Raw genomic sequence first — 15,588 nt, forward strand, 5'->3', positions numbered from 1 at the left:
ACACAAAAGGCTCTGTGGCATCTCTCCCACTGCTGAATTACAGGACATGGCTGAGTTACCAAAGTCAGCATCTTCGTTTTGTACCCTACAGGCTCTAGCAGAAATACTACACACACATCTTGGATGAGCCCATCCCTCCTTTTCCATCCAGCAGATATTTGCCATTCAAAACAAACAAACAAACAAAAAACAAAACTCAACAAAGAATGAAAATGCACTGAGCTTATCAATTAAATATTGATCAGCTATCAATCTCCAGCTACCCCATGCCTCTCTGACAAATAATTTTAGTTCACATAAGGTAGAAATCTACATATTCAGTAGGAGACATGTTCTAAGCAGTTGGTTTCTGGAATTCACTCGACAGCAGCAATGGCATATTCTCTAACCACAGGCATGGACACAGGGGAAGAGCAGCTATTTCAGCATGCCTTGTTTTGACTATATGGTCATATAAATGGCCAAATCTTACATCTTGTGCAGATTGGCTCCTGCATGCAGACACATATAATATTCTCATAATGAACAGTGCCCAATAGAGCATTTTCCAAGTAAAGTACCACTAACAAGCTGCTTTTTTGATTGTTGTTGTTGCTGCCATTGTCGAAATTGCTGTTTTTTCCCTGTTAGCATCAAACTGATCAGGCTTCATCTTCTAAATCTACAGCTGAAATGAGAACAACATTCCCCAAATCAAGAGCCAACAGGAAACATATAATCAAGAAAAAGAACTGCAGAAAAGATAAGTTATTTTAATTACCTTCAGAATTATACAGGGATTCGCTCTGGTGTACATTATAATCCCATTGCTTTGCAGAGTTCGCAGACGTAGAGCCAACTTGAATTCCTCTTTCTTGCTATTTTCAGAAACACGGTATTTAATGTAACTATTCCCAGCAAAGCTAAGGGAAGTGTGGCCTGAAATAATCATTTTGAAAAGACACGTTCTTTTAGTGACACATGAAAAAATTCCATAACTGTCAATCTAGTTAATTACAGCAAATGAGAATGAGTTTAGGATGAAACTTGTAAATAAACTCCAACCTTGATGGGGAAAAAAAGCTTGCACCTACTAGTATATATGGTATTTTTTCATGAAATTGTTTTTCAGTGGATGGGGGAAAGGTCTATTTCTCCATATTTATAATAAAAGAGGGTTTTCTCCAAGTGTTCAGCATTTTTAAGGTTATCTACCCCTGGTCACACCTCTCTCTCCTCACTTGTAACAGAGGGAGTTAAAGACAACCATGTTTGTACAGCAGGGAGTTGAATTATGGGTATAAAGTCTGGTGTGGGCAGATGGCAGCCAAACCTGTACAGTTAATTCCCTGCAACCACTGCCCACGACCACTGTGAAAGAACTTATTATCTGCTGTGCTTTTTCCAAGAACACATCACGCAGCCTTGGATTCACTGAAGTAAATGGAAAGCTCCACTTCATGGGCTCCCTACCGCTCTCTTTGTATCCAAGGGAACAACACAGCTGCAGAGAACTGACACATGTCCTGAAAGTTTCTTTTTGGGATGCTGTAGTGTTTTCATTAGTAAAGGCTGGAATTTTGGTGATCTACATTGCAAGCAGGAGTTAACTATAGAGCTTTGCCCATGGCAGGAAAGCATCTAGCATACCAGTCTCTAGGAAAAGTCCTGTTTACTCAGCAGACTGTTTCAATGATCTGGGATTCAACCCAGTCAGTAGGAATTTCCCAACAGAAGCTTGATCATGGTCTTCATGCAGCCCCGTAGCTGTAAAGCCGATTTTCCAGAGCATATGAACAGATAAGATAGACCAAGTGCCAGTGCTGAGAAGGGTTAAACAGTAGGTCTTCTGTTTACTTCAGTGGCACCTCTATCTGCAATATGAGAATGACAGCCCTTTTTTTTGTTCAAGTATATCCCCCTTTACCACTGTGACGTGCACCTGAGCACTCGCCAAGCTTTCCAGGTGGGCATTGGCAGATGAATGGTCTCCGGTTAGCTTCGTACCCCACACACTGCATGTCCCCTGGACACGGCTTCTCCAGACAGGGATCATTAGACCCTGGGCACAGTCCTCCTGCAATAAGTTAAAATACTGTCAAGGACACGGTGTAAAACATGATCTTTAGTAATGCAGAACTAATAAAAGAAAGACAATTATTGATCTTGCTCTTCAGTACAAGCCAAGCATGGCTTAAGAATAATAATAAATAAATAAAAAATATTTCAGGAAGAGATGCCCTGCAGACAAATACTTAGCAAAACACTGCTAAGTTTTTTTCAAAGGGTGCTCTAAAACCTACGGCAGAATATTATGAAAACTGGCTATTATTAGCAGTGACTGGATATACATTGGTGTTGTGATGCTCAGACCAGTCATTTATTCACAAAGCCTTGTTTACAGGGAATTTAGGGCTACCAGAAAGCAAATAACTTGTAGTTACACAATCCTTTTGCCCAAGCATGCCCACGTAAAGCAAATTTAGAGAAGTAGAGTTCCCTGAGAGACAAAATAAGAAAAAACAATTCCCTGGCTATGGAATGACAGCTGAACTTTTCATCTTTGTACTGCACAGGGCACACTTGCAGTCTGAGCACAAGGCACAGGCTCTGTCTTCATGTTCCTCCTGGCTTTTCCAAGACCTCACATCCAATTGCACACCTTGCCCAGGCTGCCAAAAACCTATCCTCCTTTCTCATGGTTGTAACTACAGAACTTCTGTTGCATATGAAACTCCGTATGTCCAGGCCAAGACCAAGCAAACAAACAAAACAACAAACAAACACACACACACCAAACCAAACCAAACCAAACCAAACCAAACCAAACAAAACCAAACCACAACAACAACAACAAAACAAAACAAACAAAACAAAAACAAAAAACAGCAAAAGAGGAATACTTGTCTTGGACACTAAAAATGCAAAGAAATGTTGAAAATAAAAAATACAGTGACTGTATTTCCTGATATTACCTAATTGAGGAAAGAAACGATTTTAAATAGTTAGTTGCAACTGATGATTACAAAGGGGGAGAGTGTAATTTGGATAGAATTAGTTTGAATGCCGCTGTTAGCTCTTTCCTTATATGTTTTTAGTATGGAATATAATTTTGCTCAAGAAAAGGTGAATTCAAAACTACTACTAACTTCAAAATAGAAGTAATATGAAGAGACAGATGCATACTGTTTTTTAAATTCACTTAGAATACTATCATGTGATACAATTTCATTAAGGTTCTTTGAAACCTAAATTTTTAACGTGTAACATGCTGAGTATGACAATGGCTAACTTTAAAGCCTGCCAACATCATACTTCTTGGATAGAACTTCTATATAACTTTTTCAAAGTGTCTAAATATATGTTTCAATTGCTCTAATCTTAATTTTTTTTTCAAGCACTACCAACAGTATGCAAAACACAATACAACTGTTCATGCTCAATTTATGAATTCTCAGGATTACATGAATTTCTCAACGGTTAGCCTTTTGCTGGTCGTAATAAAGAATTTAGTACATGCAGGGTCAGCTTCTACCTCTGGATGTCTGTGTGCAACTGCTATGAAGTTATATGCTTTCAACTGCAGGAAAAGCCATTCCCGTCCTTGCTTCTATTGATTTGCAGCCAGGGCTTGAACTAAGAGAGACCCAGTTGCTGGGAATGGACTGGCTTCTCTTTTTTTTTTTTTTTTTCCTATCAAATTCATTTACTTCGAGTAATAGATACAGGCGATGATATTAATGATAAAAAGCCAGCACCTTCCTACCCATCAATTTCTGAATATTGGCAGTTCTTGGTTATTGTAGAACCTTAGTCATATTCAGATATTACTTTATTTTTTGAGCATATGTATTTTATTTACAATTTATAAAGGAAGAAATCAACCTGTCATAGAATAAATCCCTAAAGTAATGAAAAAAAGAATCTTATTGCTCTCACATTTTAGTACAAGCCAAGCAGAGCTCATAGCAAGCATAGCTGAAATTACCTGGTACTGTAAGTATTTTCTGGAAAAAGAAAAATTACCGCTGCAGGTTTCAAAGTGGACATGGGCTGACTACAAATATGGCAAGGACTGTAAATGTCTTGCTTGATGTACAGCACAGTCAATTTAATCTTTAACATCCTCCCCTCCTTTGTCAAACATTTGTTTGAGAGGTCTATGCAGTAAACGATTTACAGTACTGCCTGTAGCACTGTTAGAAAATGATGCATGGCAATCTTTATTAATCAGTTTAGTAGGTAACATTAACAGGAATAACAGCTGCAATATACAGTCATACTTTAAGTCTCATCCTATCAAGAAACAAATGTTAGTTTCTGCATTGCAGAATTATATTCTATTCAAATACAAGGTCTACAAAACTTAACCAAGAATATGTTTTTTATAGCTAATTTTTTAACCAGTTCTCTGGAATTCAGTAACAAGTTACAATTACTTCTGAAATTATATTGGGTGATTAAATATCTATATGCTGGGTTGTACATTCTACTTGGCTCTGTAGGCTATTTTAATTTATTCTTATGTGACAAATACACAGAACTGTGCTGTGTGCATAGATTCTCTCTTCCCTGAACACACTTAAACCTTATGTGAAGCTGTAATTCAAATGAACCTCTGCATAGCTGACAGACAAGTCATTTGGACAAAGGCCCCACAGCTTCTTGGTGCGAAGAAGAAAGGGACGGAGATTCTTGAATATGGCTCTACAAATTTTCACAACCCCTAACCCATGACTGCATCTTTGACATGAAGCAATAAAGCAACAGGTTACTTTGTTATCCATCTCTGCCAGTGTTTTAGCTGATTCAAGCTCTGATTTGTACTTGGGAGTCATCTTTCCAAAGGCCAAAAATATATGGAAAGGATCTAATGTGTTTAGTATAACTGCAGATACACTAAAGAACTGCTTATCCTGGCAGGCCAAGAATAGTTCTTCTGCTAAGCTACAAGAAAATCAACTTTTTATTCATCCTGCTGCAGCAGGATTTCATAGCTGTCACAAAAGTTTTAAAATATTCAGACTTGGGAGAATAAATGCTTTGTGCCTGTCTGTATGGTTATAAGTACGTAAGTTACAAATCTGTATTATTGCTTTGCCCTAGCTAACACGCATTTTCAGGCTGATTTCACAACTGTGTGAAGCAAAATTGTGAAATCGTTCAAGGGTACTTTGTCCACATCAAAGATTTACAGCTTGAGTTTAAATAAAATTATTCTAATATTGCATTTCCACTCCAAAGAACAGTCTATTTACCATTCAATAGAGTTTCAAGAAATATGGATTTGAATTGATCTCTTTTTTTTTTTTTTCCTGTACCCAAGTCCAGAAAACCCATGGTATTCTCTTGAAACTCACATTAGTATTAATAGAGCTGTTCTCTACAGGATATCCCAGAGACGTAAGGGATAGTGTCAACCAGAGCATGGCAGGGAAGGTGGAATAGGCCCACTTGATTCTGACAGTTCATCTTCAGTTTAATTGTCTGAATCAAGCTAAAAGTATTACAGACTCCCTACTGGTATACTGAGGAAGAAAACATATCAAAATGAGACATTTATTTAATTACTGTACACCCAAAGAAGGATCACTTCCAGGAATGTAAACATATTTTTTAAATTGCGTGCTTCATCAATGTTAACTTGAGCCTTGAGGTATTTGGTGTGTTTTTATAAGCCCATTCTCCTGAATCTCTTGGAATATATATGTATATATTCAGTATTAGCCCATTTCTCTCATTTGCAGAAAAAAGCTGGAAAGGTGACTCTGAAGGTCAGTCCCAGAAGGCAAATAAAGGGAAGTTCCCATCTGCTACTTTTAAAACAATCTAATGATTATTTTAGTGATATATTGGGTTTATATGGCAATGTTTTGGTAGCAGGGGCAGGTTGCAGAGGTGGCCCAACCTTGGGCTTGAGGAATTTGAGATAAGGGTGATAACTACATGAGGTAACGGACAAAACATGGACTGGACATGGTTGGAGAGTGCAATAACTGTAGAGAACTCGTATCGTAATGTGGTGGAGGGACAAAGAGTGTATGAACTGTCCACCTTTTGCTGCTGTTGCAATGATGTTATGTTGATTTGGTATGGGGGATTTTTTTTGTTGTTGATATAAGTGAAGTTTATGTGATGAATGTTTATGAATGTCTGTTTTAATGACAACTTAAATATGTTTCTCACAGAGGCTGGTAGTGGAATGCATTGGGCTTACATGGCAAGGGTTTAATAGCAAGGGGCTGCAAAGGTGGCCTGTGTGAGCAGAGCCCAGCAGCTGCCCCAGGTCAGATCAGAGCCAGCTCCAGACGGATACAAAAGGGATCCGCTGCTGGCCAGAGCTGAGCCATGAGCAATGCTCATTGGACCTCTGGGACAACAGATTGAAGAAAAGGAAAAAAATAAACTTGTGCTACAGCAGCTGGGAGAGTGAGGAGTGAGAACAACCCTGCAGCCCCCAAGGTGATTGCAGCAGAAGGGCAGGAAGTGCTCCAGGCACAAGGCAGCACAAGTTCCCCTGCAGCCCCTGGAGAGGCCCCTGGTGGAGCAGGCTGTCCCCCTGCAGCCCGTGGTCCCACATGGAGCAGATCTCCACGTTGCAGCCCCCCCATGGGTGGAGGAGCCCCCGGTGGAGCAGGTGGATGTGGCCTGGAGGAGGCTGCAGGCCATGGAGAGCCCCTGCAGGAGCAGTCCCTGGGCTGGAGCTGCAGCCCATGGAGAGGAGCCCACGCAGGAGCAGGGGGTCTGGGGGGAGCTGCCACCCACCCGTGGGGGACCCGTGCTGGAGCAGTTTGCTCCTGGGGGATGGACCCCGTGGGATGGAGCTGTGTGGGAGCAGTTCCTGAAGAGCTGCAGCCTGTGGGCAGCCCCCGCAGGCTCAGTTCGGGAAGGACGGCATCCTGTGGGAGGGACCCCACGTGGAGCAGGGGCAGAGAGGGACCGTGAAGGAGTGGCGGAGACGAAGCATCAGGGACTGACCGCAGCCCCCATTCCCCGTTCCCCTGTGCCTCTCAGGAGAAGGAGGTGGAAGAGGGTGGATGGAGGGAAGGTATTTTAAGTTTGCTTTTATTTCTCACCGATATAGCTTGTCAGCAAAAGGCAATAGATTATATTAATCTCCCTAAGCTGAGTACGTTTCACTTGTGATGGCAACTGGTGAGTGATCTCCCTGTCCTTTTCCCAAGCCATGAGCTTTTTTTATCATCATATTTTCTCCTCTTGTTCCTTTGAGGAGCAGGAGTGAGAAGGTGGTGTGTTGGAGTTTTGCTGCTGTGGTGTGAAACTACCACAAGCGTGAAGGGAAGACAGTCAACCCATGATACTTGGGTTGACTTGGTTAGCTTCTGTTGAAGAAGACTATGCTTGTTTAGCTTTAATTTGCTTTTAGTTTTGGAGCACAGTGACCAGGTATTGTAGGCAATGATTACAGTACACATATAAATGCATACACCACAAACTTGGTTCTGCACAGGCCAACCATGGGTTTCAGTTAGCTTGAGAGCCCCCAGAACACACTCACGGTATGTCCTAAGTATGTCCTACCACACAGTATGTCCCAATGAATCAGTTTCTCTTCCAGTTTTAGAAGAATGGAAGTTTGGCCTACTCCATCCACTGTTTGGTAACAGCTTCCCTTAAGACCTAGGTGACAGACAAAAATCTCCACTCTCCCTGATTCTACAGTCAGGTCCCCACTTCATGCTTCAGCTCTCCTGGGTTTCATATGAGATCCTGCATTCTCAGTATAGGTCTTAAAATAGAGAATATTCTCAGGGAGAAACATCTCCCCTTACACAAGCACAATGTTAAAAGGACTGTAACCAATTTAATGAAATCTATCAAATTTATCTGCAGTTCTTTGTTCCCAAGCATAGACAAGACACCTTTTCCTTTATTCTTCCTGGCTGTCTTGACAGGACAAGTCAAGAGGCACTAGTATGTGTGAGCTTCCTGGAACTGGAAAGAGCAGAGGTTGTTCAGGATCCTGGTATTAGGACTGGAGTTGTACAGACAAGAATCTGGGTTCCTTATGCCCAATACTGCAAAACATTCAGGACTCTATGAGGTGATGTGTGCTCTGAGGAACTGAGGAACAGACCACCATTTAAGATTAGTTCCTAGATAAATAGCAGGTCCTATAATGCATCACAGTCTATGATTTCCTTTTGTGAGAACATTCACGACATGCTAGAAGTGGCTTCATAAAGTCTGAATTGCCTGGTTTCACGAGTGGTCCAAGACTGCTATTCACTTGATTAAATAACATAGATGTGAGTGTCTGCACTTTCGCTGAACACTTCTGGGTCTATTAGAAAAATTCTTTCAAACTATTAAGCCAGAACCATATTAAACACTTGAAATGGAATTCATCTCATCTAACTTTAGGGCATGATTCATCTGACTGATTTTAGACATCCAAGGAGAGATGTATCACATCATTAAAAATACCTCATTCTTTCCACTGTCTGGAAATGAGGCCTGGAGTGACCAGCTCACATGTAGATATATACCCACATTTGTCAAGATAATTTCAATCAAGCCTTCTCCCGTATTAATGGAACCTCACTTTTATAAGGTTATAACACAGAGCCATCCACTATAGCAAAGTAGACCCAACAAAACCTGCTTCTTTCCTGCATCTTTGTCTTAACACAAAAGAATTACTTTGCCACATGAAAAAAGCAAAACAAAACAAAAAACACAGAAAAAGTGAAATAGATTTCTGCTTCTGAAAAATGAGAATGTCATGAGAACTATTTATTATATATACTTATTCTGGTCCTCCTATCTTTATTTCCCACAAGCACTGACAGATGTTTGCATGCCTTATATCACGTGATGGGAGATTGGCAATTGCATAGGCGTTGTAGACCCACTGAAACAAACTCCAGTTTGTTACTATATTTTTCACATGAACACAAGCAGAAGAGCCAGAAATCTAAGGAGACAGTCTGTTATTGGGAAAAAAAAAAAAAAAAGTCATTCAATTTTATTGATTTTAAAGGCTTTGATTGATATAGCTGAACTTTCGAACTTATCCTTCCAGAACTGAGCTGCTGATCCTTAGAAGTTCACACACTGCCTGCTTTACAGTCTCCCTGCATTTTTATGTTAGATAACTCCGTTTGCTCACAAAGGTAATCTAGGTAAGTTATGCACAGCTGGCATGCATAAATTGTGCATATCTGTGACATCTGCCAGTGGGAAAAACACTCCAAGTATGATACATATTTCAAGAACGAGTGAATTAGCTCAAACTCAAGCTTTCAGGGTCATAATTGAATCAGACCACTGAAAACATATGCGATATTTTAATGGGCTTGTCATATTTCAAGCTATTAATATTTACTGGACTGGGTCATTAAACTATCCTAGTAACAAAGGAAGTATAATGCTTTTATTATATTGATAGTATCTTGATAATGGTGTCTTGTAAAAGGAGGTATGATAGATTTATTCTGCTATTCTGTTCTCTTTTCTTCTGGTTTGCTGCATTTACGTCCATGTACAAAGGATCAAAGGAAATATTTGGATTTTTCTGATCAAAGGAAGTATTTGGATTTTTCTAAGTCTTACTGAGCCTAGACCTTAGTATTCATGAAAGTAGTGCCATACTCAAGTTTTCTAATTAATATATCCTCAGAAGCCTGTTAAGCTCCTAAGGGACTAAACAAAGTGATGTATCTGTGTATTTACCTAAACAGCAAGACATTTCTTGTGGCTCCTTTAATTAAAAACATTAGAAGAGGATGACACATTAAGTAATGTGCAGAAGGGCAAAGCATGAGGTTTTTTACTTCCTAACAAGGTCTCTTATTTCTGCACAAGTAATAGGCACCTATAGATCAACTATTTGGTGACCTATATATTTAAATCAGCGGCTTTGGATGAATTTCTGTTACAGTCTGGATGGTGGACTTGAGATGCACAAGCCCATGCTAAGGCTTCTGGATCAACATGGGAAATCTGCACCTAGCAGCTTGAATGGGAGATGTGGGACCCATCCAGCTTCCCAGCTGGACAAGGAAATATCTGCACCAACTGTTCTCAACAGCAGTCCTCATAGCCATGATAGATGGTCCAGAGGCTATGGACCACAGACAGTAATTTAGGCAGCCTGCAATACTTAGAACCACAGAATGGTTTGGGTTGAAAGGGACTTTAAAGTCCACCCAGTTCCAACCCCCTGCCATGGGCAGGGACACCTCCCACCACACCAGGTTGCCCAAAGCCCCATCCAGCCTGGCCTTGAGCACCTCCAGGGATGGGGCATCCACAGCTTCTCTGGGCAATCTGTGTCAGGGTCTCACCACCCTCAGAGTAAAGAATTTCCTCTTTATATCTAATCTAAACCTACCCTCTTTTAGTTTAAAACCATTCCCCCTTGTCCTATCCCTAAACTCCCTGAACTTTTTGAGGATTGATTGGTACATGACAGAAAAAAATAGAAATCACTGTCCTAGCTGATTTTTTGTGTTTCCATTGCAAACTTGCTGAGCAGAGAAGAAAAAGGGGAGAGCTGCTGGATCAGAACTGTTCTGTATTGTAAAACCCTTTTTTGGAGCTAAACTAATAGATTATGAGGCACATCCACTCACTATTAGTTTCTGAAGGGAATATACATCATTACTGACTTTAATAAGTAATGAAATGAAATTATACACAGTGAAAATCTTGGCTGCCAGAAAAACAATTTCTGACACAGTGAGGGCTATCACCATCCCTATGGAGATGAGGATTTGTGATTTCTTGGTACATAAATGAGACAAAGCTATGACTTAGGGAATATAAAAGTGTTTTGCAGACAATGCTCCTGCATTGGCTCCAGGACTCAGCTGGAGGATATTGCAGCATTGTCCCTTTCAAACCTGTGAAAATCCCTTTTTATTTCAGAGCCTTTCATGTGTAACAAAAAGCCAAGTATTGTTATAATAGATGTATCTGTTCAGAACCTCTAACGCTATTACTTAAAAATTGACCAAACAGTCTGCTCTTGACTACAGAAAACACCGCAGATAGAGAATTCTGATATTTTTATAGAGATGAACTCCTAAGGCATTACTATTCATGTGCTGCAGGACACAATGATTTCTGGTTAAGTTTTATGCATTAAGGCCTATTTTCATTCCCACTGAAGGCGATGGTGTGACATGAAGTCCTGCTGACTGCTGCAGAGACAAAGGTTGGCTATTAAGAGACACAGCTACTGAATTCTTGTACAATTGTGTGTGTGTGTGTCTGCATGTGTGTTTAAGATGAGGGAGACTTAGATGTATTGATTTTACAGCAGCTTTTTTCTCTGCTCTTAAATGAAGTGGAATGAGGAGCAAATAGCTTGGCAAACAAAAGAAACAGAACTATTATTATAACTGCCTGAGGTGTTGTACTCCAAGTACAGAATCATAAGGAAGATTGGCTCTTGAGTCTATTTGTCATATATACCCATGCAAAATCGCTGCCAAAATGTGGAACAGTCTGAAACACAGAAAAAAGAAACAAAAAAAAACAAAAACAAAAACAAAACAAAACAAAACAAAACAAAAAAACACCACCCTGACACCTACTGTAGCATTGAAGGTCAGAAATGGTGCTTGCTCTCAGTTACTCAGTGAATTATTTCATTGGTTTCCGCTCCACTCTGCAAAACTGGAGAAAGGTCTTTCCACCTGCATTGCTTAGATCATGGGTCCTTTTCCTTGGGCATTCTTGGTGCACTGCTGCAGACCAGGCTATTCTACTATGACTACACGACAGCTTTATTCCGGTGTTGTTGGAGACTGGATGAGAAACCACATCACTCCCTCTCTTATCCTTCCTCTCCCCTTCCTTCCCCTCCCCTGGAAGTTTGTTGATGGCTCTGATTATGGAGCCTCCAGGAAAGCAGTCTTTGTCATAAGAGGCCAAAGTTCATCAACTTCCATTTACATCAGTAAACACGAACAATTCTTCCTGAGCCTGAGAAATCAATTCCCACAATACATCAGCCAGTCGTGCTTTAACGGGCTGAATTGAAATGCCCCTTCTAATCTGCATCAGAGGAATAAAAACAATCCTATCGCATAATGTGTAAAGATGGGAGGGGACGAGGGAGCGGTACTCACCATTGCACATGCAGCGCACATTCCTGTAAAAGCGGGGGCACACAAAACTAATTCGTGCTGTGCTATAGGTCATCAGGGAATGTGAATCAATAGATAGACTTTGCTCACAGTGTTGTTCCTGACAATCCAGTCCAGAGCAATTCTTCTCCAAGATAGCAGAAATACGAATCACATTTTCCAAGTGTCTCCTTGCATTGGTAAGCTTCTGAATCAAAAAGGCAGGCTTATAGAAACCACCGTTGTGCATCTGAACTGCAAACAGCATGTCAAGCTGATTGTTGCCTGCCACCGGCTGAATACTGATGATGTGTAGGCTGTCTTGCTTTTGGGAGAGCACTGCGTTTCGCAAGGTACGCCGGAACCCATGCATGTGAAGGCCCACAAAGTCTTCTGGGGAAACATTCTCAAAACGAATGGTGACGGTGTTCTGCAGCATTTCTTGAAGCAACTGCTCGACGTGGACCACAACGTCGATGGGTACCTGGAACCGGCCATCACTGACAGAGACATTCAGGACATACTTGCCATTATCGAGCCCTCCAAGGGCAATGATCTTCCCATCATGGCTGTTAACCTTGAACAAACTTTTCTGCTCTGATTTCAGTGTGTAAGTGAGGACATCATACACGTCCTGATCTGTGGCGTGAATTTTCCCAATGACTCCACCTGGAAAATCATCTTCTATGGTGACAATGAAAATCTCCAGTGGAATGGCCGTCGGCTTGTGAATGCTCTCTTCAATAACCCTCACCTGAACGTAGGTGTGGGAAACCTGCTGAGGCTTCCCAGAGTCCTTTGCCTAATATAATTAAAACAAATAAAAATAAGCCAACAAAATATGACACACATACAATGCAGCTGTCAACCATAACTTTTTGCTATATGTATTTTCACAGCATCAGTAATTCTGAAGACCTCTCATAAGAACTTCCCAAACACATTTGCAAAATACATATGTAAAGAAATGTCTCAGCCATTTCTAGCAGTGGAACTTACAAACTCTTTAGGGAAGCACAGATATCTTATCTAAGTGGATTGCAGAGAGAAATGTGTCAGCACTATGTCTCATTACTCAAACTGAAATGTTCCCAGGATCCCACAGCTATCACTTGCCCCCTTCACAGCACAGCTATTTGAAAATGGTATATTCTGCAGCAAATGGAGTTTGGACTCACTTCTACTCTGGAAACGACATTGCATCCCAGTGAAATACCAGCAGCAGTTTCTGTGCTCCTTGGTGTGCACCACAGTGTTTCAGACCTTGCTTAGCTTATGTGGATACAAGGGAGTTCAGAGTTTTTCTCAAGCGCTCTGTGTGACTTTCCCTGAAGCAATGGTTGAAATAAAACCATGCTTGAAATAAATAAAATTTATCATCCTCCAAAAGTGAAATAGGGTGCTTGTGCTGCTCCTAACAATAAAATATGAGAGAAGCACTACACTTGGACAGACGACTCCATGACCCAGAGCACATATGATAGCATCATTTGCACTTTTTTATAGGAAATAAAAGAGCAAATATGACAAAAAACCCAAGGCCATCTTGACAGAAAGGTGTGCAAGCTTGAATCAGTGTCCTTTTCTGCACTAAGAAAAATGCTTCACTGAAGCCAGTATTAAGATAAACCACTCCACACATCCATTTGCTTCAGAGAAGAACAGACGGCTGAAACATCACTGGGCACAGACTTAGCACATATTGAAATAAGTTTGTATTTGGACATGGAGAGGAAGACTTATAAAGAAAAAAAACAGGCAGGATGGCAGTACTAATATGGACATTACCAGGAAAGGATTAGTAACTTGGAGACACTAAAAATCATGCTTCCTAACCACGCTGGATGGAGAATTTTAGAAAAGATTTTATGTAGATATGCATATACACATACAGACATGCATACATGCAGAAATTATTTCCCGTTCCATTTTCGGTTTTAACATTACTTTTTAATAAACATAACACAGAGGAGGAATCTGATGGTGGAAAGGGAGAAGCAGCAATCTGGCACATATAAATGGAAAAAAAGACTTCTATATTCTATACACAACAGAAAACTATAAAATATGATTTCACTGCAGAAATCCCTAAAGAAAATAAGACTGGGAGGAATTGGGCCTTCACAATCCAGCTGCGTGGTTTTCTGAATATTTTGGTGCATCTCAGTGATTGCGGTCTGGCTAATATTTCATTTATATGACATACTTGGATCTATATAGCTGAGGATGCTGCTTAAATGTACTTTACATGCCCAATTTTGGCTATACTGGAACTTTGGCTAGTGAATTGTCCTGAAAGGAGGATATTTTAGGATGAGGACATGGTAAGAATGAAAGATATATATATATACACACACGCACATATATATATTTTCTACAAGGCTCAAAAAATGGGTTGCAAGAATATTAAATTGCAAACCTGTAAAACATTACTTTCATATGAACTGCTAATTAGCAACAGAGCTTAAATTTTTTGAATTGTACCTAGCTGAGCTTGTTACTGCTACAAACAGTATTAAAAGTACTCATAAAGGAGCAGTTATGCTCTGTTTCGAGAAATTAACTCCAGTACAGCAAGCTGAGGAAAACTGCATTTTCAGACTTAGATGATATGACCATGTCCCATTTCAATGAAAAGGTGCAGTTCACTCCCTAGACCTGCATATTTACTGAACCCTATTACATTTTCTCTGGTAAACCTGAAAAACATGGTCCAATTACTCTTGGATTTATAGTTTTCGGTAAACAAAATTACCGTGGTTACAAAGTTCCTCAACAACGACTCTAGAGCTACGTTTGAGCTTGACTGTTATATGTCTTCTTTTTACATGCTTTAAAAGCTAAGCTGACCTTCGAAATGTGATTTCATGAATTCTTGGTAGGCTTCCAAAAATTTGTGATTAAATTTACGACTTAAAAGCAGAAGTGATTTTCCTTCCTAGAACAATATTTTGCTGTCACTCGTTCTGTAGTGTATTTATATGTATATAATGCTTTTTAGCTTATTTTCCTCTCTTAGCTACAGAAAAAAAAAGGATGAAAATCTTAAATCATAACAGCTGCTGCTCAGAAAATCCATTTCATGCAGAGAAAATTGGAAAGGTGGCTGGCTACCTATTTATATTTATACAAAATTGGGTTTAGGGACATCAAAGGAAATATACTATATTGTGTACACATAAACTGGAATGCATGGTATTTACTTACAGAAAAAAGTCAATTAAAACCAACCCTTACAGGCAACTTGCCACTATGAAGGCTGTCCTTCCTTCTGTGCAGACACAAAAAATCAGGGCATACCTGCACACAGAGCACATATTCGGTTGCAACCATGTGCTTGAAGATGACTGCAGATCTCAAGACGCCATGAGGGTCCAGCGTAAACTCCTCCTCTTCATTGCCAGTGAGGATGGTGAAGGTAAAAGGGGGGCCATTGTGGAAAGAGTCTTTGTCCGTCACTACCAGCTGCAAAATGCTTGTGCCCACTGGTTTATTTTCCTTTACACGTATA

General features: G+C 40.2%; 1 protein-coding gene across 7 annotated transcripts in view; it reads right to left on the bottom strand.

The window, feature by feature from the left end:
* Window positions 1-15,588, bottom strand: part of FAT3 (FAT atypical cadherin 3) — a 418,888-nt gene that overhangs the window by 34,168 nt on the left and 369,132 nt on the right. For all 7 annotated transcript variants that reach the window (XM_032196191.1, XM_032196182.1, XM_032196148.1 and 4 more), the window contains 4 exons: window positions 15,378-15,575; window positions 12,081-12,879; window positions 1,922-2,056; window positions 761-918 (listed from right to left, as the gene is read on the bottom strand). In XM_032196191.1, coding sequence (XP_032052082.1) covers window positions 761-918; window positions 1,922-2,056; window positions 12,081-12,879; window positions 15,378-15,575 — 1,290 coding nt within the window. The remainder of the gene's footprint in view (window positions 1-760; window positions 919-1,921; window positions 2,057-12,080; window positions 12,880-15,377; window positions 15,576-15,588) is intronic.

This window comes from Aythya fuligula, chromosome 1, assembly GCF_009819795.1.
Source record: "Aythya fuligula isolate bAytFul2 chromosome 1, bAytFul2.pri, whole genome shotgun sequence".
In the NCBI taxonomy this organism is placed as follows: domain Eukaryota; kingdom Metazoa; phylum Chordata; class Aves; order Anseriformes; family Anatidae; genus Aythya; species Aythya fuligula.